Source organism: Phaethon lepturus, unplaced genomic scaffold (assembly GCF_000687285.1).
Source record: "Phaethon lepturus isolate BGI_N335 unplaced genomic scaffold, ASM68728v1 scaffold37378, whole genome shotgun sequence".
NCBI classification, from domain to species: domain Eukaryota; kingdom Metazoa; phylum Chordata; class Aves; order Phaethontiformes; family Phaethontidae; genus Phaethon; species Phaethon lepturus.
The window spans coordinates 7,046-26,882 of NW_010558956.1; the positions used below are offsets into that span (position 1 = coordinate 7,046).

Here is a 19,837-nt window from a genome sequence, read left to right on the forward strand (position 1 = left end):
TGGCAGCCGATCACCTCTGCGCGTTTGCACGGTACAAGCTTTCCTGTGGACAGCACTTTTCCCAGGGGCCTCTTTAAAGTCGTCCTTTGCATCCTCTGGTTTCATGTGAGACGCCAGCTCTTCCTTTGACTTGGTCCCAGGAGACTCTCTGGGAGCTCAGCAGATGGAGATGTGGTTTTTCATCCTGCAGGGAAAGCAACTCACTCTGCTCCCCTCCTGGGGCACTGGGCCAGGTGCTTTGCCCTGCTAGGGTAACAGTGCTTTTCATGCTGTCCTCTTGTTTCAGGCCAGCAAAGAAGCTGCTGTAGATGACTGACTTGCTCATGCCTCATGTGCTCTACATGGCCTCTGCAGGACCAGAACGTGCTAATCTGGGCCCCAAACAGGAGGAGAGTGTCGGGCTCAAGTCAGGCACCCTTCTGGCAGGGAGAGCTCATCCACACCGGGCCTGGCACCTTGTTCAGCAGCAGGCGAAACCCATCTGGAATTTAGAGAAGAAGTATGTGAATGCTTTCCAGGATCGCAGCCTGCTGTCCTCAGGGATCCCTCTGCAGCAATCCTGCTTCTTGTGCCCACCGTCACTATGCCACGCACACCCTGGTGAAGACACCCTCCCGAGCCTGCCCTTGGCCCAACCCTGCTTGGACCTGGGCAGGAGTGCTCTGCTCTGCCAACGCTCCTGCCTCAGACCCAAGCCCTATGGGCTTACTTTCCGAAGCCCTCCGGACACCGGCTCTGCTGCAGGAAGGGTGATGTCATCTTTGCTGATGGAGCCCTGCCTGCTGCCTGCAGTAGCGGAGGAGCACTCTGGGACTGGGGTCAAAAGCTCTGCCCTCAGCTCAGGTCGGCAGGCTTCCAGCTCCTATAGACCAGTGCTCAATAACAACTCCTTCCTACGGCCAAGTAGTGCTAAAGTGCCTTTTCTGCAGTCACTGGAGATCAAGAAGGTGAAAAACACCCACAGCTTCCCCACCGCCTCATGGCCCCACTCCGGGGATGATGGAGACAGCTCCCCCGGCAGCCTGGTCAATAGAGCAGTGAAAAGCAGCGACCTTGTGTTGGAGCAAACTGCAGTCCCCTCCCTGATCCTTGTGCCCAGCAATGCAATCCTCAGGAAGGACCGGTGCTGGCAGGAGGATGCTGAGAGGAAAGTGTGCAGCTTAAAAGAGAAGGAGCCAGAGATCAGCCTGATGGAGGCTGTGCAGCAGCTAACTGGGCAGACTGCCACATGCAATGGCTTTGGATGCAAAGTCGAAAGCTCTGGCCTTATGAATGTGGGCAACCTGTCCAACGGGAACAGCAGGTGGAAGCAGCACATTAGAGCGCAGCTCACCCCAAAAGAAACCATTGCTCCTCTGAACTTGGAGCTGGGTAGCCGTCGCCTTAAGGGTAACTCAAGCCTTATAGGCACCGATGGTGCTGTTGTCTGCACTAAGCGTGTCAGCATCCATCTCTTGGCCTCGTGCGCCAGCTCTCCTGACCACAATGCTGACTGCCAACCTGTGAGCATGCTGAGCCCATGTGGCGGGGACCGGGCGGCGAGAGCAGAGCCTCTGCACCTTGCTGCAGTTTCCGAAGTGGCAACTCGGATGTCCGCCATCCAGTTGGAGAAAGAGGAGGAATGGCCCCAGGCTGTGCTCCCCAGAAAGCTTGAGTAAGTAGAGCCAGGATGGGGAGGGAGGCGGTGGCAGAATGGGTGTGGGCTGGGCTGGCCGTTGTGTCTGTGTGTGTTGGGAGAGGATGTGCTGTGGGCACTACTGGGGCAGCTGTAAGGATAACCATGGGCTGCATCCCTGAGCAAAACCCATCTGTGGCATCCTGGTGTGGGGGCATCCTTCCTGCCACCCCCAGCTTGATGCAGGCACTCAGAGTGACTCCAAGCCCTTCCACCTTCTCCTTCAGCCACAGTGTAGAATTGCTGTGTGGCATTTCTAGCTTTCTCCCCACACAGTCACTGGGCCCTGCTGCTGTGGCAGGCTCTGCACTCGGTGAAGCCTGCTGTCGAGCCAAGTCCAGCAAGGCTTTCCTGGGCAGAGACATGGTTTCCTAAAGAAACATGGAACTACTGCAGGACAGGGAGGGTACAAGGAGCAGAGCTCCTGTTCCTGCTCTCCTGCTGGGAGAGGGTGTCCTTGTGCCTCTTTCTTTCCGGCTGCTCTGGAAAGTGTTCCCTCTCAGGGTTCCCTGGGCCCTCTCCATCTTGCTAGCTTGGGATGAGTGCTTGTACATCAGCACTGGGAAGGGCAATGCTGTCACTCCCCTGCCCACATTATCTCATTCTGCCTTGTGGGCTTCTGGGTCTTTTGGCTATGGAAAGCACGTGCCACTCCTCCTGATGTGGTGTCCTTTGTCCCAGTGTCACTGCTGAGCAGTCACTGCTGGAGCTGAGCCATCTCCAGGATGAAGCGGAGGAAGAACTTCCTGATGGCCTGGACGAGAGCTGCAGTCAGGAGGAGGATGAGGACAGTGAGTGCTGGTTCCCTGAGGAGGGCTGTGGTCCGTGCCTCGAGGTGGGGAGTGTGGGGGTTGTCTGGGAGCTGGGGGTGAGCACAGCTGCCCTCCTGTCTTACATTCATGCTATCATTTCAGGATAACCTAGAGATTGTGCTGAACCTGAAAGCGATGCAGCAGCAAGGAGGAACTGCATGGGCTCCTCTGTGGAGCAGGCTAGGGTTCACCACTGTCCTGCTCTAAAACTTACCCATCTCCTCTCTGTGCAGGGCTGTCAGCTCCACCCCCTTCCCTGCCTTTTATGCCACCTATTAGTGGGCAAACCGCAGGATCCAAGGATTCGGGGCAGCTGGGAAGGGTCTGTCCCCTGGAGCACTTCTTTTCTGTCTTCTCTTCCTAACTCTGTGTGCATTCACTCCCCACGGAGATAAAACTTGAGTCTGTCCCCTCCTGCAGGTGACTCTGATGCTTCCTCTGTCGCTGGCGTGCCATCCAGTGGCTCTGTGGCTCTTGTATCCAGGTTAGTAGCTGTAAATAGTGCATTGAACTTTGCATCCTTGTCCAAACTTTGTCTTTGCCCTCCCCGGTGACAGAGGAGAGCTGTACCATGTGGGGGAATGGAGTGAATGTAGCAATAGACTTCCCAGCCAAAATCCTTGCTACCCTGGAGACCAAAACTACCTCTCTTGCTACAGACAGCAGCCTGCAAAATGCTGAGGGTGCATACACCACAGCAAACAGGGGTCTTAATTTCACTGCCACTGCCAGTTGCTGGGTTAGGTTTACTGGATTAAATTGTGCTCTTGCAGTGCCATTGCCTTGCAGATGAAGCAGAGTGGAGGCATCCTGGGCCAGAGATTGCAAAAGCTCCTTGGGGTCTTGTGTCTCAGCATTACATTCTAGAAACAAGTCCCGGAGCCTGGGTTTTTCTTTAGGTTTTGGAAGGAGGTTTCTCTGGGGAGGATTGGTCAGCCTGTGGTCAGCTGAGCCCTGCCTGCGTGACTCCTGGCAGACCTTTGTGGGACCTGTTCTTGCCCATCCAGCAATGGGAGCTGGTCCTTGCAACTATGCTGCCCCTTGCAGCAGGGCTGCCTTGGGCTTTGCTGCCTGCCCAACAACTTAGTGCTTTGCATCGTACCAGAACTCACCTGGGAGGTGAGGAAGGCTTCCTACGAGCAAGTGGTGAACCTCAGGGTGCTGCAGGGCTCTGGGTGTGCACACGTGGTTGTGAAAGTCCTGCAGAAGTGACATAAATTGGACCAGCAGCTGTTTCTGGCAGGACAGGGCTGGTTGGTGTCTGGGGGCAGATGGGGGGAAGCAGCACTTGGGCCAAATGCCTCCTGCAGTGGAGAGAGAGAGATGCTGGCTGCTTCTCTCTGCGGGCTGTGCACTGGGCTGGCCTCGAAGCCTTTGCAGCTGTCTCCTGCCTTCAGTCTGTTGTGGGCAAAACCAGTTTTGTGCCAGGAAACGTTAATCAATATAATTTATTGCCAGTTAACAAACTTAATTACTGATTCTGGTATTGGAAAAAAAAATATGTAAGGACTTAGGGAAAACACTTCTTCTTCCCCTGTCCTGGCCTCCAACACCCTTGCTGCAGGCTACACTCAGTCTCTTCAGTGAGGTGAGGGGTGACCTGGGAGATTGAGGTCAATGTGTTCTGGTTCCTTTTCATTTGCTGCTCTTTGTTCCTTTAGTGGATTGCTCTGATGTGGCTTCTTCCACTGGCTGCAGTGGCATATATTGGAATATAAGTTCATTATAAACTCTACTTTTAGTATCATCACAACCTTAATAGATATGTTATAAATTCTACCCTTCCCCCCAGGTGTTAGGGATTGCTGTGGTAAGAAGATGTACATACAGTCGGTAAAACTACAGCCCTCTTCCCTGCAACACACCAAAACCAAGAGGGTTACAACAGCTGAATCATATATGCATTACAACCTCCACCCCTTGTTCCTGTGGACTAGGTTATGGGGTTTGTCACGTAACAAACTTCACCACTTGCCTCAGAAAAACACAAAACCCACAGCGGTTACAACGCTTGGCACGTGCATTCATTGCAAGCTCGCCCCTTCATCGCTGCAGACTGTGTTACTGACCTTAGCGCCCATTGCTTGCACCGCATTGCAATGATGTAAATCCCCAGTACCAGGATCAAGACTCCTTCCGGCTTCCCCTTTCTCCCTGTGGTACTTTTCACCTTTAGCCAACTGCCTTCCGCTTCATCTTTGCTAGGAACTGCATGGCCCAGCCTGTGGAGGATCAGGAGAGAGTGCTCAAACCAGCTCTTGTCTGCAGCCTATTCCCTAATGTGCCTCCAACCATCTACTTCAGTACTCGGGATGAGAGAGGTGAGCCGGTGCCTGTTGCAGTGCAGGGGGAGAGCAGCCAGCCCATTATTAGCAAGCAGCGGTGCTAGCGCAGAGGCAGGAGCTGGCCATCAGCAGCTTCCCTTCACCCTTGCCATGATGAGACCCAACACCACTGTGAGATCCGAAGGGCTGGAGTTAAAATGACGGCTGCTCCCACAGCCTAGAGTATGAGTCAGGCTGCCACCAAATCTTCCAGTGTCCTGGATCTCCCTAGCTGTGGGGTCTTCTGCTCCACGCTAGTTCTGCGGAGGGGACTACACACCCTCCTCTGAAGGCCTGGTTGCCTGCGCAGCAAAATATAAGAATTTTCCTGGTTGCAGCTGTAGAAAATTGGGGTATTGTGTTTGTTTTCCTTCCGTCCTTATCTTTTTGCCTTCCTAGTGGAAAAGCTGCCTTGGGAGCAGAGGAAGCTGCTGCGATGGAAAATGTGCACTGTCACGCCGAACATAGTGAAGCAAACCATTGGCAGGTCCCACTTCAGAGTCAGCAAAAGTAAGTTGTGGGAGCCTGGCAGCATCCCTGGCAGCATTGTGTCCCCCCTCACCTCCAGCCCATGGGCACAAGGCAGACTGCCTGCGAAGAGCAGAGCAGGAGCGATACAGGCTTGGGGTCCCGTTCCTGCCTGTCCGACCCACAATATCTGAGTGCTGTGGGTCCTGACAGGGCCTGATCTCCCGCTTGGCTTGTTCCTGGCATGGACCACAAGGACTTACCCTTGGGTTGTCAGGAGCTGAGGCAACGTGTGGGGCAGCAGAGCTGTGCTCCAGCTTGTTTGAGCTGTGCCTCTAGATGGTGCTGCCACTCTAAGGAAGCTGGCACTCATCTGGTGCCAACCCCAGCACTACTGTCCCTTGTCCCCATGTGCTGAGGAAGAAGCCATCCTCTCTGACCTGAGCCAGAGAGTTCTCAGGGTTGGGATCTTGTCAGTGAAGAGATGTGTAGGAGAGGGCTGGGGAAGCACTGAGCATTTGCAGCTATGATTCATAACCTGGAGCGTGATCTCCCAGCAGTACTTACAGGGCCTCTGTGAGTTTCAGGAGACCTCTGCACAGACTGTTTTGGGGCTGTAATGGGACATGCAGGGCACAGAAAGACCTAGGAAGGCTTGCAATCCTACATGTCCCTCTGCAAGTGCAGCGCTCATTAGCCAACTGCTTCATTCACCTGCTGGAAAGCAGGGAAGTCAGGGTGCTGGGGGATTAAAGCCATTCCTTTGCCCCTGTGCCTGCCCAGATCCGTGCAACAACCTACCTGGTTAACTGGATCCCACTCACAGCCCTTGGTTTGGCAGCTTCACAGTAGCCAGTATGAGTGCTTTGTGTTATGCTGTGCAGCATGTCTGGCACACTTCTGCTAGCCCCAGGAGATGGGGTGCTAGTGCATTGAGAGGGTGTTGTGGGTTGCAGTCATGGACTTTTCTGGTTTTCTTGCAGAAAGCAACGACTGGCTTGGCTGCTGGGGCCACCACATGAAATCCCCCAGCTTCAGAGCCATTAGGGAGCACCAGAAGGTAGGGCATATTTTGGGCTGACCTCCTCCACATGCACGGAGAGTATGTTTGGAGCAGTTTGGGTGCCTCTCTCTTCAGGGCCAGGTGTTTGCTATGCAGGCAGTCCCTGCAGTGTCCCTTCCAGAGCATGGCAGCTGGCATTCCAATGGGAGGTGAGACCAAGAGACAGGCACAGCTGGGTGAGCATCCCTGCTCTGAGGGTGACTCTTGTACAGACTGAGGCTGTAGCCAAGCCGTGTTCACTTGTGTGCTCATCTAAATTCAGTCGTTGTTGCTTTAAGCAGCCCTTCCTCTGGCAGAGCTGAGTGGTAGGGCCAGTGCCCTCCCTGCCAGCGCAGCCAGAGGGGTTGTAAGTCAGTCAGATCACAGAAGGGTCAGGAGTGGGGAACATGCAAGGGACCAAAGGTTTGATACGTATCACACGTACATGTTTGTTCTGGAGAGCTGTGAGGCTCCAAACTGCTCAGTCTTGAGACAGCATCCAGGGTTGGAAGCAAGCAGCCTCCAGCCCTGTTCCTGTCCTGCTGCAGGGTCTTTCTGTCCCCAGACTTGTGTTGCCTGGGCAGGACTCTGTCATGCAGTTTAGAAGCAAGTGGGAAACCACTGGGGTGGATGTTACTGCCAGAAGAAGCTCAAAGGCTGAGGGCTAGTGCCCTGCAGCTGCTCAGACATCAGAAGGGACGAGGTGGCAGCTGCTGGCTTTGTAGCCAGTGTGGGTCACTGTGCAGATGTTTGTCCCTGCAAAGCTTCAGGAGCAGGTGGGTCCTGCCTTGGTGCAATCCTGAGAGGGGAGCAAAGAGCGTTACCCTGCATTGTGCGCGGAAAGGATGTATTCTCTGGCCAGGGAGCAGCAAGGGGAATCTTGCAGCATCTGGGTTCCTTTCCAGCTAAACCACTTCCCTGGTTCATTTCAAATTGGGAGAAAGGACCGTCTGTGGCGCAACCTGTTGAAGATGCAGGCTCGCTGTGGAAAGAAGGAGTTTAATTTTTTCCCCCAGTCCTTCATCCTGCCCCAGGACATCAAATTACTCAGGAAAGCATGGGAGGAAGGAGCTAGCCGCCAGAAATGGATTGTGAAACCAGTAAGTGCAAAGCAGAGCTCAGCCCTCTGTCCCATTGTAGCTGCAGGGAGAAGTTCTCAACCCTTCTTGTTTGTGTTCTGCAGCCAGCATCAGCAAGAGGCATTGGTATCCAGGTCATCCACAAATGGAGCCAGCTTCCCAAAAGGAGACCGCTGCTGGTACAGAGGTGAGTGAAGGAAAGCAAGGTTGACTCACAGCCTGGGACCTCCTAGAGTTTAGTCTCTCTGGCCAGGTCTGGGCCGCTGCCACTATGTGGCAGAGCAGAAGCACCTCATTTGAAACTTCTCAACTGCCTGGGTGTAATGCTGCTGCTGGAAGTCTGGCTCTGTCAGCTGCGTCTGGGCTTACTGGAGTGCTGCTGTCTCTCTAGATTTTTGAGGTCTCTGGTAGAAACTGGCCCACAGGCTTTCTGGAGCTTCTGTCTAGCAGGTGATCCAGCTTCAGCTCTGCTGTGATCCTGCTCCCACTGCTTTGTACTTTGGGGTTTGGCATCTTTGGAGGCAAACAAGAGGGAAGAGAAGACCCAGGGAAGAGGTGGTGATTGTCAAAGATTTGCTCTTACCCAATTTAGAATGAGGCAGTAAGAGCCTCTGTGTGTGTGGATGTTGGTCAAAGGGTTTTCTTGAAATGACATGGTTTTCAGAATCTCCTTGCCCTTCTGCAGAAAGATGGAATAGCTTATCTTGGTCTGAGGCTGCTCTGTGGGAATGTTCTTGGGAGGGCAGGAAAACTGTCCAGTGTTTGGCAGACAGGGAACTGCTATGTTGGCTTGTCCGTTCTCCCTGTCCGCTTCCCATGCAAAGTGATAAGCTTTCTATGGAAAATCATGAACTTCTGAGGCAAGATGAATAATCAAATGATTTGCATGAAAATTTCCAGCAGTTTCTGCTCACTGAACCATCTCACCCTTGTGGGTGTGGAAAAGCTACTGTGCCTTAGAGCTGGGGAAAACCTCTTCAAAATGGGACTGAGCAGAAGGGAATACTGCTCATGTGCTGCAGGATCTCCCCGTGCACAGGAGAGCTTTTTTCTCTCCCATTTTGATTGTGATGCACTTAACTTGGAAATGCTGTGCAAAAGGGCTTCTGGATTGATCCTTGTTTTTTGCCAAGGTTTCTGGGGTGGGGTTAGAGATGTTTCTGCACATGGAGATCATAACCCTCCCCTGGTGCCTGCTTCCTTCTGCAGATATTTGCACAAACCCTACCTCATCGGTGGAAAGAAGTTTGACCTGAGAATTTACGTTTACGTCACTTGCTATGATCCCCTCAGGGTCTACCTGTTCAAGGATGGATTGGTTCGCTTTGCTAGCTGCAAGTAGGTTGTGGGCAGGAGAGCGGTGCCAGGATGCTGCCTCAGTGCTGAGGCATGTGTTGCTGTGGTATCTGCCTTGGCTGGGGCAGGAGGCAGTCGTCCCACATATGGTGATGCTCAAAGCTGTAGCTTGCTTGCTTAAGAAGCAGCCTGGGAACAGACGGGGTCACTGCAGGTGACAGTGTTGGAAGGGAATGTGAGAGGAGGATCATCCATCTCTCCCAAGGCAAGATCAGCTCAGCGTAAAGCAGTTCTTGAAATATGCTCTCTGTGCTTCCTACGGCATAAGAGCTGGCATACCAGAAACAGATGTTTCTTCTCTGCCCATGGGGACAGAGAACTCCAGGCAGCCTGGGAAAGGGAAGCAGCAGGGCTGGTGGGTGGCTGAGAGCGGTCTGAGATAAGAACAGTTTCTTTCTGCCCCGTGGTCCTGGGGGCAGCTGGTTCAAGACCAGGCTGCTTGTGCTTCTGTCACCTACTTCAGGTACTCCTCCTCAATGAAGAGCCTCAGCAACAAGTTCATGCACTTGACCAACTACAGTGTGAACAAGAAGAATGCAGAGTACAAGTCCAACTCGGATGAAACTGCTTGTCAGGGACACAAATGGTAGGTGCGACTTTTAGGGCACAGGACAGCTCTTTCTGTTCCCTGTTTCGGTATTCCTACCCAAAACTTGAAGGTGCTTCCTTGGGGAAGCTGGGGAAACTGGAGGAGCACAGTGATTTTGGCATGGGTTAGTGTCGATGGAATCTGGACAGGCTCCCTGGCTTGTGACTCATCCTGTCCGCCGCTGCTTGGGCTGTGGTTGCCATTCATTCTGTCTGCATCTGTGCCATTCCTTGCTTCCAACACTGCTCTCATCTGCGCTCATTCATCCCTTTGCCCTATTGCGGGGGCGATGGGATGTGGTTAAAGCAGAATCTGACTTTTTTGCTGTTAGAACTTGAATGGGTAATTGTCATGCGTACATTGGCTAGATGGAAGCTTCTGACCATCTCACTCTTGACTTCCCTGTGGAGGCAGACAGAGGGACAGTCCTGGTGCAAAGCTGATAATTTCTGTGCTACTCAGTGTGAATAGGAGCAGCGGTGCCATTTCTAGGCATTTAAGAGGAGGGCTGCAGTTTTGCAGGAGTTCTTGTTCCCTGCTGTCCCAGGGGTGGACTGATCCAAGGTCCCAGGCACTTGTCTCTGATTCCACAGCAGTGTTTGAACTTTTAAAAATAGTGCGGGATAGAGTTCTCAATTCATGGGCCTGGGCAGGGCTACTTCACTTCAAAGGGAGCTGCAGAAGGTGGTTTGCTGTGATAGGATTGCTTTCTCAGACCTGGACCTGCTGCACAGTGGTCTGTTCCTCCACTTTGATGTTGGGAAGGGTCTGCTGTCCCCCAGCACTTGAAATCCCGTGGCAGAGGGATTGTGTGGGTTTTTGGTACCGCCATGCAAGTCAAAGTTGGCTGCTCCCACGTTAAAGATGAGAGTGGCTGTAATTCGTTCCATCTCGTATGCAGGAAGCATGACCTTTGGATTCCTGGCCATTAGCCACACAGTCTCACTTAAGCAACATCTGAGCATCCTTGGCTCAGTGTCAGGGCAGCTTGCAGCGCTCGGTGTGGTATGGGAAACTCCTGTAAAAGCAGAGACGCTCCCCCCTACCATCTTGTTTTCCATGTTTTTCAAAAATTTTTTTCTCCACCCCCGAAGCCTCAGTGAAATGGCTCTAGCTAAAAGATTTACAGGGGTCTTGCTGGATTCCTCCTGAGCTGCTTTGCAGTGCTGCGGGGGAAGGCCTGCAGGAAGGGGAGGTTTGTTGAGGACACGGAGGGGGAGGGAAGAGAAGATCTGGGCCTGACATACCTTGCTCATGTGCTAATTTGGGACCTATTACTCCAGTGCTGGGATGAGTCTATGACAGATTTATGTTCCTAGTAGCTTGGGCCTACAAGACCAGGGGCCAGGCTTGGGAGGACAGTAACCAGGAGCTGATGGGTTTGAGGATGGCAGAAAGGATGGACGTGACGGGGAAGAGCTTTGCCAAGGCTCCCCTCTGCTGCTTTCACTCTCCTAGCAGGGCTGGGCAGCAAGGGGCTATGGAGCTACCTCCTTTGCTTTCTCTCTCCCAGGGCACTCAAAGCTCTCTGGAGTTACCTGACCCAGAAAGGAGTTAATAGTGAGGCCATCTGGGAGAAGATTAAGGACATCGTTATCAAAACCATCATTGCGTGAGTCCTGGCACCCCTTGCTCTGTGTCTGGCTGTGGGGTGTACCCTGGCCCCTCTGGCTCTCCAGTCCCCTCCCAGCCTGGTCCTTTTGCTCTTAATCTAAATGCTACCACTGCTCTTGGCTTCAGTATTTCTCTCTGGATCCTTCCTTTCATCCTGTTCCTTATGCTCATGCTGCAGTAGCTACAATGTGTAAACAGACCTTACATTTCCCAGCTCTGCCTGCAGTGCAGGGGGCGAGGCCAGGAGGGTGCCGTGTACCCAATACTCTGCCCAGCATGCCACCCACTCCCCTTCTTGGACAGGGTGCCGGAGAAGAAAGGTCCCTTGGTGCAGGATGGATCTTGTGTTCAGAGGTGGATCCTGCCCGATGGAGGGGGGATGCTCAGGATGCAGTGCTGGATCCATACACAGAGCAGCAGCTCACAGGCCCGTGTCGGTCTCTCAGCCCACCCGCTCCTGCAAAATGTGGCTGCACACACTCTCAGAACCGGCAGCATGTGCTGTGAACAGCCAGGGCTCTGCTATCTGACTGTTGGAAACAAGCGTTTTTTTCCTTGGCTTGCAGATCTGAGCCCTACGTGAACAGCTTGGTGAAGATGTATGTGCGGCGGCCGTATTGTTGCCATGAGCTGTTTGGGTTTGATATCATGCTGGATGAAAACCTTAAGCCCTGGATCTTAGAGGTCAACATTTCCCCAAGGTAAAGCAGATTCTGAGCCACAGCAGAGTGGATAATGGCCTTTCTTTTACCACAAAATGAATTTGGCTTGTGATGTCCCCTGTACCCTGTGCTGAAAGACTGTGGGCTTTGAAGCCTCCCGCTCCAGACTGCAGGAATCAAAGTCCTCCCTGTCTGCAAAAGCAACATCCATCTGCAGCTCAGAAACCCCTGCTGGGCATGCTTCAGCTAGAGCCAGGGAAGAGTACGTTAAAAAAGGAAGGCCAAGGAGGGATGTGTCACATAGGGAATGGGTGATGGCAGAGATTTCTTCTTTGCGTGGGCAGAAGTGATCAGCAGCTGCACTGCCTCGTGCACCGTTCCTTGCTTGCTGACAGCACCCGCCTGCATGGTGCCAGCTGCACAGGCAGGGCCAGGAGCTGCGGTGTGCCTGAGCATGGCCTCTCCTGCCTGTGAGAGTGGATGGGCGTGAGCTGGACACAGAGCTGTGGTCCCACACAGGGCTTTGGGATTGGATTTGCCATTTTCCAGAAAATCTGGGAAGAGGCAGAGAAATGAACCATTTCTGGTGGGGAGCTCCCATTCAAAGAGCTGTTGTCAGGATTTTTCTCCCAGTGTCTCATGGCTGTCTGTGATGAGGCAACGGACAGGCTGGGTTTTATATCCTGGTCGATATTAACCCAGGGAGTGACCTTCAGGGCTATGGGGCTCGACACCTCCATTCTAGCACTTAGACTGCTGTGATGCTTCCTCCCTGCAGCCTTCACTCCAACTCCCCTCTGGACGTGAGCATCAAGGGCCAGATGATCCGAGACCTCCTCAACCTTGCCGGCTTTGTTCTGCCCAACACGGACAGTGTGGCCTCAAGGCCACAGACGAGAAGTGGCTCTACAAGCAGGTCAGCCCCCTTCTCTGTCAGAGTGGCAGGGCAAGGCAGGCTTTTTTTTCTTGGGGGATTTCATCTGGGGGCTGCTTGCAGCCCAGCAAATGCTGGTTTCTGTGCTGTTGAGAGCCTGTGCTTGCTGATCCTTCAGCTATGGGTCTCAGGGACTTGCATTATTGTCTGGGTATCTGGTTCCTGTGGTCTCTTCAAGGCAGAAGGATTTATGCCCTCCTTGCAGGTCCATAGTTGGAAGTGAAGCCAGCGTAGTTTGTGCTTGCTCTGCAGTTAGTTGAGTCGTGCTCTCTCCTCCTTCCCTCTGCCAGAACTAATGCGATGCTGAGCTGCACTGCCTCTCTGTTTGCTTGGAGAGCTGGCTGGCTGTATTGGGGCTGGATCCACTTACATTCTACTCCAGGGCTGACGTGCTGCTACCTTGAGCAAGAGGAGCACCTGTTATTTTGCAGAGGCTGGAGTGATCTGTTCCTTAGGCAGGACTGCAGGTGTCAGAGGCTGTAGACCTATGGGTAGGGGTGTGCAGTCTTACCTTGCAGCTAACACAACTGTTTCTTGCATAAGGCTAATTCCTGGGTGTGTATCCAGCCAGGACCCGGCTCTTGTGGTTCACCACAGCTTGGGCTTATACTAGATTCAAACCTGACGGTGGTGGGGAACAAGTCCTGTTACCCGCAGCAGAGAGGCTGCTGGCCATATGTCCCTGAAGGAGCAGCTTGCTGGGATGAGCACCAGCACGTGGTGACGTATGGGCACACCAAAAGATGGGACTCTTGCCCTCTGCCTGCCCTGGGCCTTCAGCAAAGGGAGAAGCTTGGAGCACGGGCCCGTTCCAAGTGAGGAGCTCTCGCCAGCTCATCTGTGGCGCTTTGATCACGCTCGTTTGTGGCTTGTGATGGAGGTGCTGAAGGGCAGGTGTCCTCGGAGGGACCTGCAGGGGATTAAGCGGATCCTTAACATGGTTCAGATGATGCATTACCAGAGTTCCTGCATCCAGGTACAAGCTTGCTTAACTGTATCTCCTGCCCTGGGAAGGATATGAAGGGGTTTTTTGCATATGGGCATAATTCCAGTAGATCTGTATGTTCCCCAAGCACCATGCAGTACAGCCTCAAGACTCTGGTCTCCCTGTTTGGATCCGCACACAACTAATAATTTTTGCAGCAGCAGAACAAATTAGCTGTGTTGATATAAGGGTTAAAAGGTGTTGGACAAGTATCTCCCAGACTGGCATCCCCAAATGGTTCAGTTGGGTGCTTAGAATAGTTTGAATGGTTGGTGGTCAGATCGTACAAAAGTCCAGGATTTCCCATGGCATGTGGAGCTGGAACTGAATTCAAGTCTTGAGAGTTCTTGGATGTTGCAGGATGAAGTTTTTGATCTAAGAGTTCTCTCTTTCCTTGCCCAGTATCAGTAACCAAGTAATCATACCCCCAGCCCTGTGGTTACAGTTAGGAAGCTGCGTTCCAAGTGGGATGTAAACATGAGATCCCACCAGACTTCGAGTGCTGTGAATCAGGTCATGGTGTCTCTGGCTCTCTTGCATCCTATGTGGGTGTGATGTGATGGTTGATCTTTTGGATGAAAAAATGCTGAAATGCCCTATCAAGGAGCTGGCAGGGCCCTCCCAGTTCCCCTGCCCACATGCTTTCTTGGGTCCTGTGTTGATGCACAAGGCTGTGGGTGCATCACTGATCTCAAAACTAGTGAAATCCTTGGAGAAAGCATTCCCTCCTCCACGGCATCATCCTGAGGGTGTCACTGCTCTCACAGAAGATGCTGGGAGCAGCTCTGCCATGACAGGACTTTTTCTTCTCTGCTTAAATGCTCTAATGCCTCTTCTTGTGTCCTCAGTCTGGGCAGTGCTTTGAAGGAGAAGCCCAAACCAGCATCTGAGCATTTCCTAGCAGAGAAGATGAAGAAGGCCTATTACTTGACACAGAAGATACCTGACCAGGTATGACACAATCTCATCCGACATTCGCGCCATCCTGCGAAGCCAGTCCCACATGTCTATCCCTTGTCCCTCTCCAGATTGTGCCCTCTGTGGGGACAGCCAGATGATGGGGAGCACTTGGGCTCCAGTGGGTTACAAGACAGCAGGTCAGAAATAAATTGGGTTTGCTTAAGACCCTGCTGCACTGGCTTTTCTTTACATTAAAATAGGCATGTGCTAAGGGACACCTTACCCACCAAACAGGGTCTGAGCACTGCCTATTCCTGCTTGTGTCTCTGCACAGCTCTCACAGCCTTTGCCTGCTGACCCCGTGCAGGTTAGCAGGGATGCTTGCCTTATGTGCTGCCTGGCAGTGTCTGTAAGAGAAGTTGGACTGCTGAATTGGGGATCTCCTCAGCTCTGTGCAGTGTTGATGTCACCACTGAGCCTAGTTTTCTTCATTTTCCATGTGGCCTGTCCCAAAGATCTCAGACGCATGGAGACCTCTGCCTGAGAGACTTTGAGGAGTGGGGAAGGTGGGAAGGGGGACCGACAAAACGTAGTTCACTTCTCCCTGACCCTGGGTTGCTCTTGTCTGCAGGATTTTTATTCTTCTATCTTGGACATCCTGACCCCAGATGATGTTCGCATCCTGGTGGAGACAGAGGATGAGTATTCCCGGCGCGGGCAGTTTGAGCGGGTGTTCCCCACCCATATCTCCATGCGGTACCTGCGCTTCTTCGAGCAGCCTCGTTACTTCAACATCCTGGTGACCCAGTGGGAGCTCAAATACTACTTGAATAAACACGAAGGTAACTGCTATCCGAGAGCCTGGCACAGTCACCTGAATCAGGCAGGCTGCTTGCCAGCAGTCGTGGGAGACTTCTGAGCTATGTGTGTTGAAGGGGAGCTGCCTGCCTGCACACTAGCCATAGGAAATGTTACCCTCCCAGACTGCTTCAGATATCATGAAAAGCTTATTCTGAGTTGATCAGAGATGCTGACTGCTCTGGTAAATGCAGCACCAGGAGTTCTAGGTGCCCTGGGGCTAAAGTAGGCTGGTATTCTGGCTTCAACCTGTAGCTCTGCCTTCTTACTGTGTTCCTCTGCCTTCTTTTGAGGGAAAAACAGCTGGAGTCACTGGGCTTTGCTCTTTACAGGTGATCTGTGAAGTGAAGGAAAAATTGTGCCTATTCCCTGGTCTCCTGCTGCTTTCTAATGAAAAACTGTCAGCGCGCACACAGAGGAATTTTTCCTAAACACTAGAAATCTAGCTATAATTTTCACCTTTCCAGGACACAACTCTGTATTTTAATAAAAAACATCCTTTAATGAGGCATGGCTGAGCTGGACGAATTCCGTTTCACCCAGGGCTATCTCTATCAGGGCAGCAGTAGAGGCTATTTAGGAGAGAGAACCAGTGAGGTCTAGTGTGAAAGGTTAGAGAACACAAAAAGAAAGAGACTGTGGCTCGGAGCTCTCCATCCAGCATCTGATTTAGCTGGAGAGGTTTCTGCAGGAGCGGCCTTCCACTGAGGTGACTTTATGTGTGCTCCTAGCCTGGCTGTCATGCAGAGAAAAAAAAAAAAAAGCTTTTGTCACTTTTCACTGGTATTAAAGCAAGTATCAAAGGGGTCAGTAACAGTCTTTCACAGAGAGACAGTAACCTCATAGCCCTCTCCAGCTGCACTGTCAGCATGTGTCATCCTTTGCCTTGCTAATACCTTTGCTGGATGCTCTCCTGTCAGCTGGAAGAAAGATCCTGTCATCGTCCACGCTGAAGTGCTGCGCTGAGCTTTTGCCGCTCAGACCGGGGTCCTGGATCAGTGCTCCAGCTTCCCTGAAGCAGCCCAGTGAGCAGGCTTGCTCTATCCCCTCGTTGCTCTTCACCTCTGAGCAAAACCCAGCCTCCCCCCGGCCCCTTCCCATTCACGTATGTTCCATGCAGCCCTCTTCTCTCCCTGGCCAGCAAGGTGCAAAGCCTGGGCTGGTGCACAGAGCTGGGGTAGAGCTGCTGAGCTGCCCTGCTCCCCTCAGCCTCCAACATGTGGGGTTTTTTTTCCAAGGTCCTGGGGCTCTCTGAAAGTTCAATCCCTGAGGAGCAGAGCTTGGACAGCAAGGATTCCTCCTATAGCCAGGGCTGGTATCATATAGCAAACCACAGTAACCCCAGCTGGACAGCGTCAAGTTCCTGGCCATTGCTCTGCTGGTTCTTAAGTCTCAAGGCACCTTAGCTTGTGCTATGGCTCTAAGGCTCTTAAAAAAAGAAAACAGGAAGGGAGCAGTCCTGGATTTCTCAGGATTTCTAGGTTAGCAGAGAGCAGGGAGCTTGGCTGTGGTGGGGACAGCTAGCAGTAGGCCTTGGAGGAAGTGGAGCCTGTTCAGTGCAGTCAGACGCATGGCCCTGCTTCAAGGTGACCTCCCTGTGCTCTGGAGCAGCACGTCTTCTGTGTGGCTGGAGGAACGGTGCCTTCCAGTCACACCATGGGTGAGCTTGGTCCCTTGCCAGCCTCACCCTCCATCAGAGATGGAGACCAGGTCTCGGCCCACGCGAGCTCCGGATAGATCTGTGCAGGGAGGAGATGATGTGCTGGATGCTGCAGCTGATCGGTGCTGTGCAAGGAGGAGGCTGCCCGAGCTGCCTTCCGCTGGGAAAGGGGCCGGTGACAGCAAAGCTGCTCTACATTTTCACTTTAGGAACTTTCACTGGTGCAGCCCAAATCAGGTGCTGCCGTTGGCAGGCACCGGGCTCAGGGGGACAGTCAGTCAGGTCTAATTTGGCAAATCCTGTGTTGCCCCAGTTTCCCTGCTTAGCTGAGCCTGCTGCACGGTGCGTCTGGCTCCCTGGGAGGAAGGCAGGCACTGTGGCAGCCCACGTGCTGGCGCTTGCTGGTGTTTACTCATACAAAGGGTGAACGCCCTTGTTTTACCCCGTGTTTGCTGGGGCTCGGGCACATGTTCAAGTAGTTATTGCATAGCATGAACTGCACGGTCTGTTCACTCCGTGCAGCATATTTGCGTGCCCCAAGCTGGGAAAGCTTAACTCTCTGCAAACTTGGTCGTTCATTCTTGCTTCTTGTCTTTTCTGTCACTTCCCAGGTCTGGAGCTACTGAAGAACTGGTGTGTCAAAGGGTACCACACTGAGGCAGGGACGGATTTGGCCCAGACGGTGCGTATGGCTGTGGGTAAGCTAGGGAGAGGTGCTTGTTTGCCTGGGCAGAGGGCCTGCGGGTTTTGCTTCCTGTGGCTGCTGCCCTACCTGTTTGCCCTCTTCTTCCCTCTGCCATGGCCTCCAGGAAAAACCCATGCTTCCCTATCTCCCAACAACATGAAGTCCACCCAGTATATCAAATCTATGAGTACATTGCATTAAAATATTCTTGGGTGCACCGGGCCCAGCCCTACATACTTGGCACCTGGCCTGCCATTTATTCTACTCCGTGAGGGAGCCATCTCTGTCTGTCACTCCAGTGCCTTACAGCAGGCTGATCCGGGGAAAGAAACCCACTCTTCTGACCTCGAGATGCTCTGTTCCCACTTACAGCAGAGGGATTCTTAAGCAGAGAGCAAAGACTGCTCTGTTTGCTATTCTGGGAACAGTCTGGTGGCAGTGACGATGCACAGCAGCGTGAGGCAGTTCAAACTGAAGCGCACTAGGGCAGCCTACAGCGGAGCACAGCAGGCTTGAGGGATTTTTGCCATGACTTAAATAGCCATTTGGTTGTCTTTCTCTCCTCCTGCAGTGGTTGTTGCCAAAGTCTTTCTTCCTCCAGAAGAGCAGCGTTCAATCAAATGGCTTCAGCAAACTGGAACTGGGCAGACTGGGGTGAGTTTGCACTGGCTGTGATGTGCATGATGTTCACAGTGTGGCTTTAGGACTAGTGTCCTGACAGAACTGGCAACAGGGAAAGCAGCTTTGTTTAAGGGGAGAGGAACAGGTTGGCTTGCAAGCTCTGAAACCAGCCTCCGCGCTCTGGAGAGCCAACTGGTGGGTCTGGCATGATGTCTATGCGACTGAGCATATCTCCTTGGCACTGTACACCCAGCTTAGATGGGAGTGAGGCCCAGAACAGCCAGACTGGGTGATGTTTGGGGTTGTCATGGTAAGGACATGCTGAGAAGATGTTCCCCGTGCCACTTCTGTGGGCTTTGATGTGGCTGGCAGTGAGCAGAAGTGCTCGGCCGCTGCATGGGGCTTGGGGGAGCAGTAAGGCCTCTGGGTCTGCTGCGCTCTGCCAGCTTCCCCGAGCAGAGCTGGGCTGCAACATGGGTGCTCCTGGCCCTGACAGGTTGCTGCATAGAGGTGGAGGACTGGGGTTCATCTGCGTGAGCCGAAGTGGAGGGCAGGCACCCTCTTGGTCTCTGGTGTTAAGGGAAGGGGCATGCCTGCTCCTGTGCCCAGGCCAGAATGGAGTTGGGTTTATGTGTAGGCAGGGAGGTCCAGCTGTGACCCTAAAGTCCCACTGATGTCTTGGATGTCTGTGGGGGTGCGTGGTGCTGCCCGGGATGAGAGAGAGGGTAGATGAGCCTGGCAGCCCTGTCTCTGAGTCTGTGTGTAATGATACTGCAGATGAATGTTGCACCATGGCCCTTTTGACCTTCTCACTGTCTGTAAGCAGCACGGGGTCTCCTTTCTCCTGCAGCACACTCCTCCCTTCAGCTGGTGAGGACCTCACGAGGTGCCTGGAGCCCAGTCCTGCTCAGAGCTTACCTCTCAACAAGTGCACTGCTGGAGCCGACCAGAAACCTGCTGGCTGCCTCTCGGATACTGCCCTGGTGATGTGACCAGGCAGCCACCGTCCCTCCCCGGGGACACCTCAACCTACCTCAAAGGAAGAGACAGGAGCTGGCGCTGGAGGGCAAGGACTGCGGGAGCCTCCTTTTTAGAGAAGGGTGTTTACTGGACAAAGAGGAGAGCTGTGTGACTTCCATTTTTGAAACAAATGGTAAAAAAAAAAAAATGGGGAAGTAGGGTTTGTCTGGCCTTTGTCCTGGGCTGCTCTTAAAGCCTGATATGGTGGTGGTGGTGGTTTCTTTGCTGCGTGGGAGCTGGCTGAGCTTGGAGTCAGCCCGGCCTTCCCCTGCCCGATCAGTACGGTGGGACTGTGACACACAGCCCTGTGCGCTTGTCCTGAGCCCCTGGGAGCCAAGTCTGCTCCTGCGTCACTGCAGCCTGGAGAAGTCCCCAGCGGGCCTGTTGGCTGTCCCGGGTGACCTGCAGCATGTGTACAGGGACCGCAGGCTGGTGCTCTTCTCCTGGGCTCCGCTCTCTATTTTCCCTTCGTTTCTAAAGGATTTGTATTAAAGTTTAACACTTGGCTGCTCTCCTGGCCTCCATCTGCCGCCGTTTCCCTGACCTGTTTGAG

At 53.1% G+C, this 19,837-nt stretch overlaps 1 protein-coding gene across 1 annotated transcript; it reads left to right on the forward strand.

The window, feature by feature from the left end:
- Nucleotides 1-341: 341 nt before the first annotated feature.
- Nucleotides 342-19,256, forward strand: TTLL4 (tubulin tyrosine ligase-like family, member 4). The gene is made up of 18 exons (XM_010293222.1): nucleotides 342-1,654; nucleotides 2,357-2,466; nucleotides 2,908-2,971; nucleotides 4,693-4,808; nucleotides 5,211-5,321; nucleotides 6,263-6,339; nucleotides 7,227-7,421; nucleotides 7,505-7,587; nucleotides 8,610-8,738; nucleotides 9,220-9,342; nucleotides 10,859-10,957; nucleotides 11,526-11,660; nucleotides 12,400-12,537; nucleotides 14,389-14,491; nucleotides 15,072-15,282; nucleotides 17,570-17,640; nucleotides 18,215-18,297; nucleotides 19,115-19,256. The coding sequence occupies exons 1-18, from the start codon at nucleotides 342-344 to the stop codon at nucleotides 19,254-19,256; spliced, it is 3,303 nt and encodes a 1,100-aa protein (XP_010291524.1).
- Nucleotides 19,257-19,837: the final 581 nt, after the last annotated feature.

What these genes read in the sequence shown, in the direction of transcription:
- TTLL4 (XM_010293222.1), top strand. Translation starts at nt 342, where the DNA reads ATGGCCTCTGCAGGACCAGAACGTGCTAATCTGGGCCCCAAACAGGAG. An exon ending in GAGGTCAACATTTCCCCAAG is followed by an intron (nt 11,661 to 12,399) that starts GTAAAGCAGATT and finishes TCCTCCCTGCAG; the next exon opens with CCTTCACTCCAACTCCCCTC. An exon ending in CACAGAAGATACCTGACCAG is followed by an intron (nt 14,492 to 15,071) that starts GTATGACACAAT and finishes TCTTGTCTGCAG; the next exon opens with GATTTTTATTCTTCTATCTT.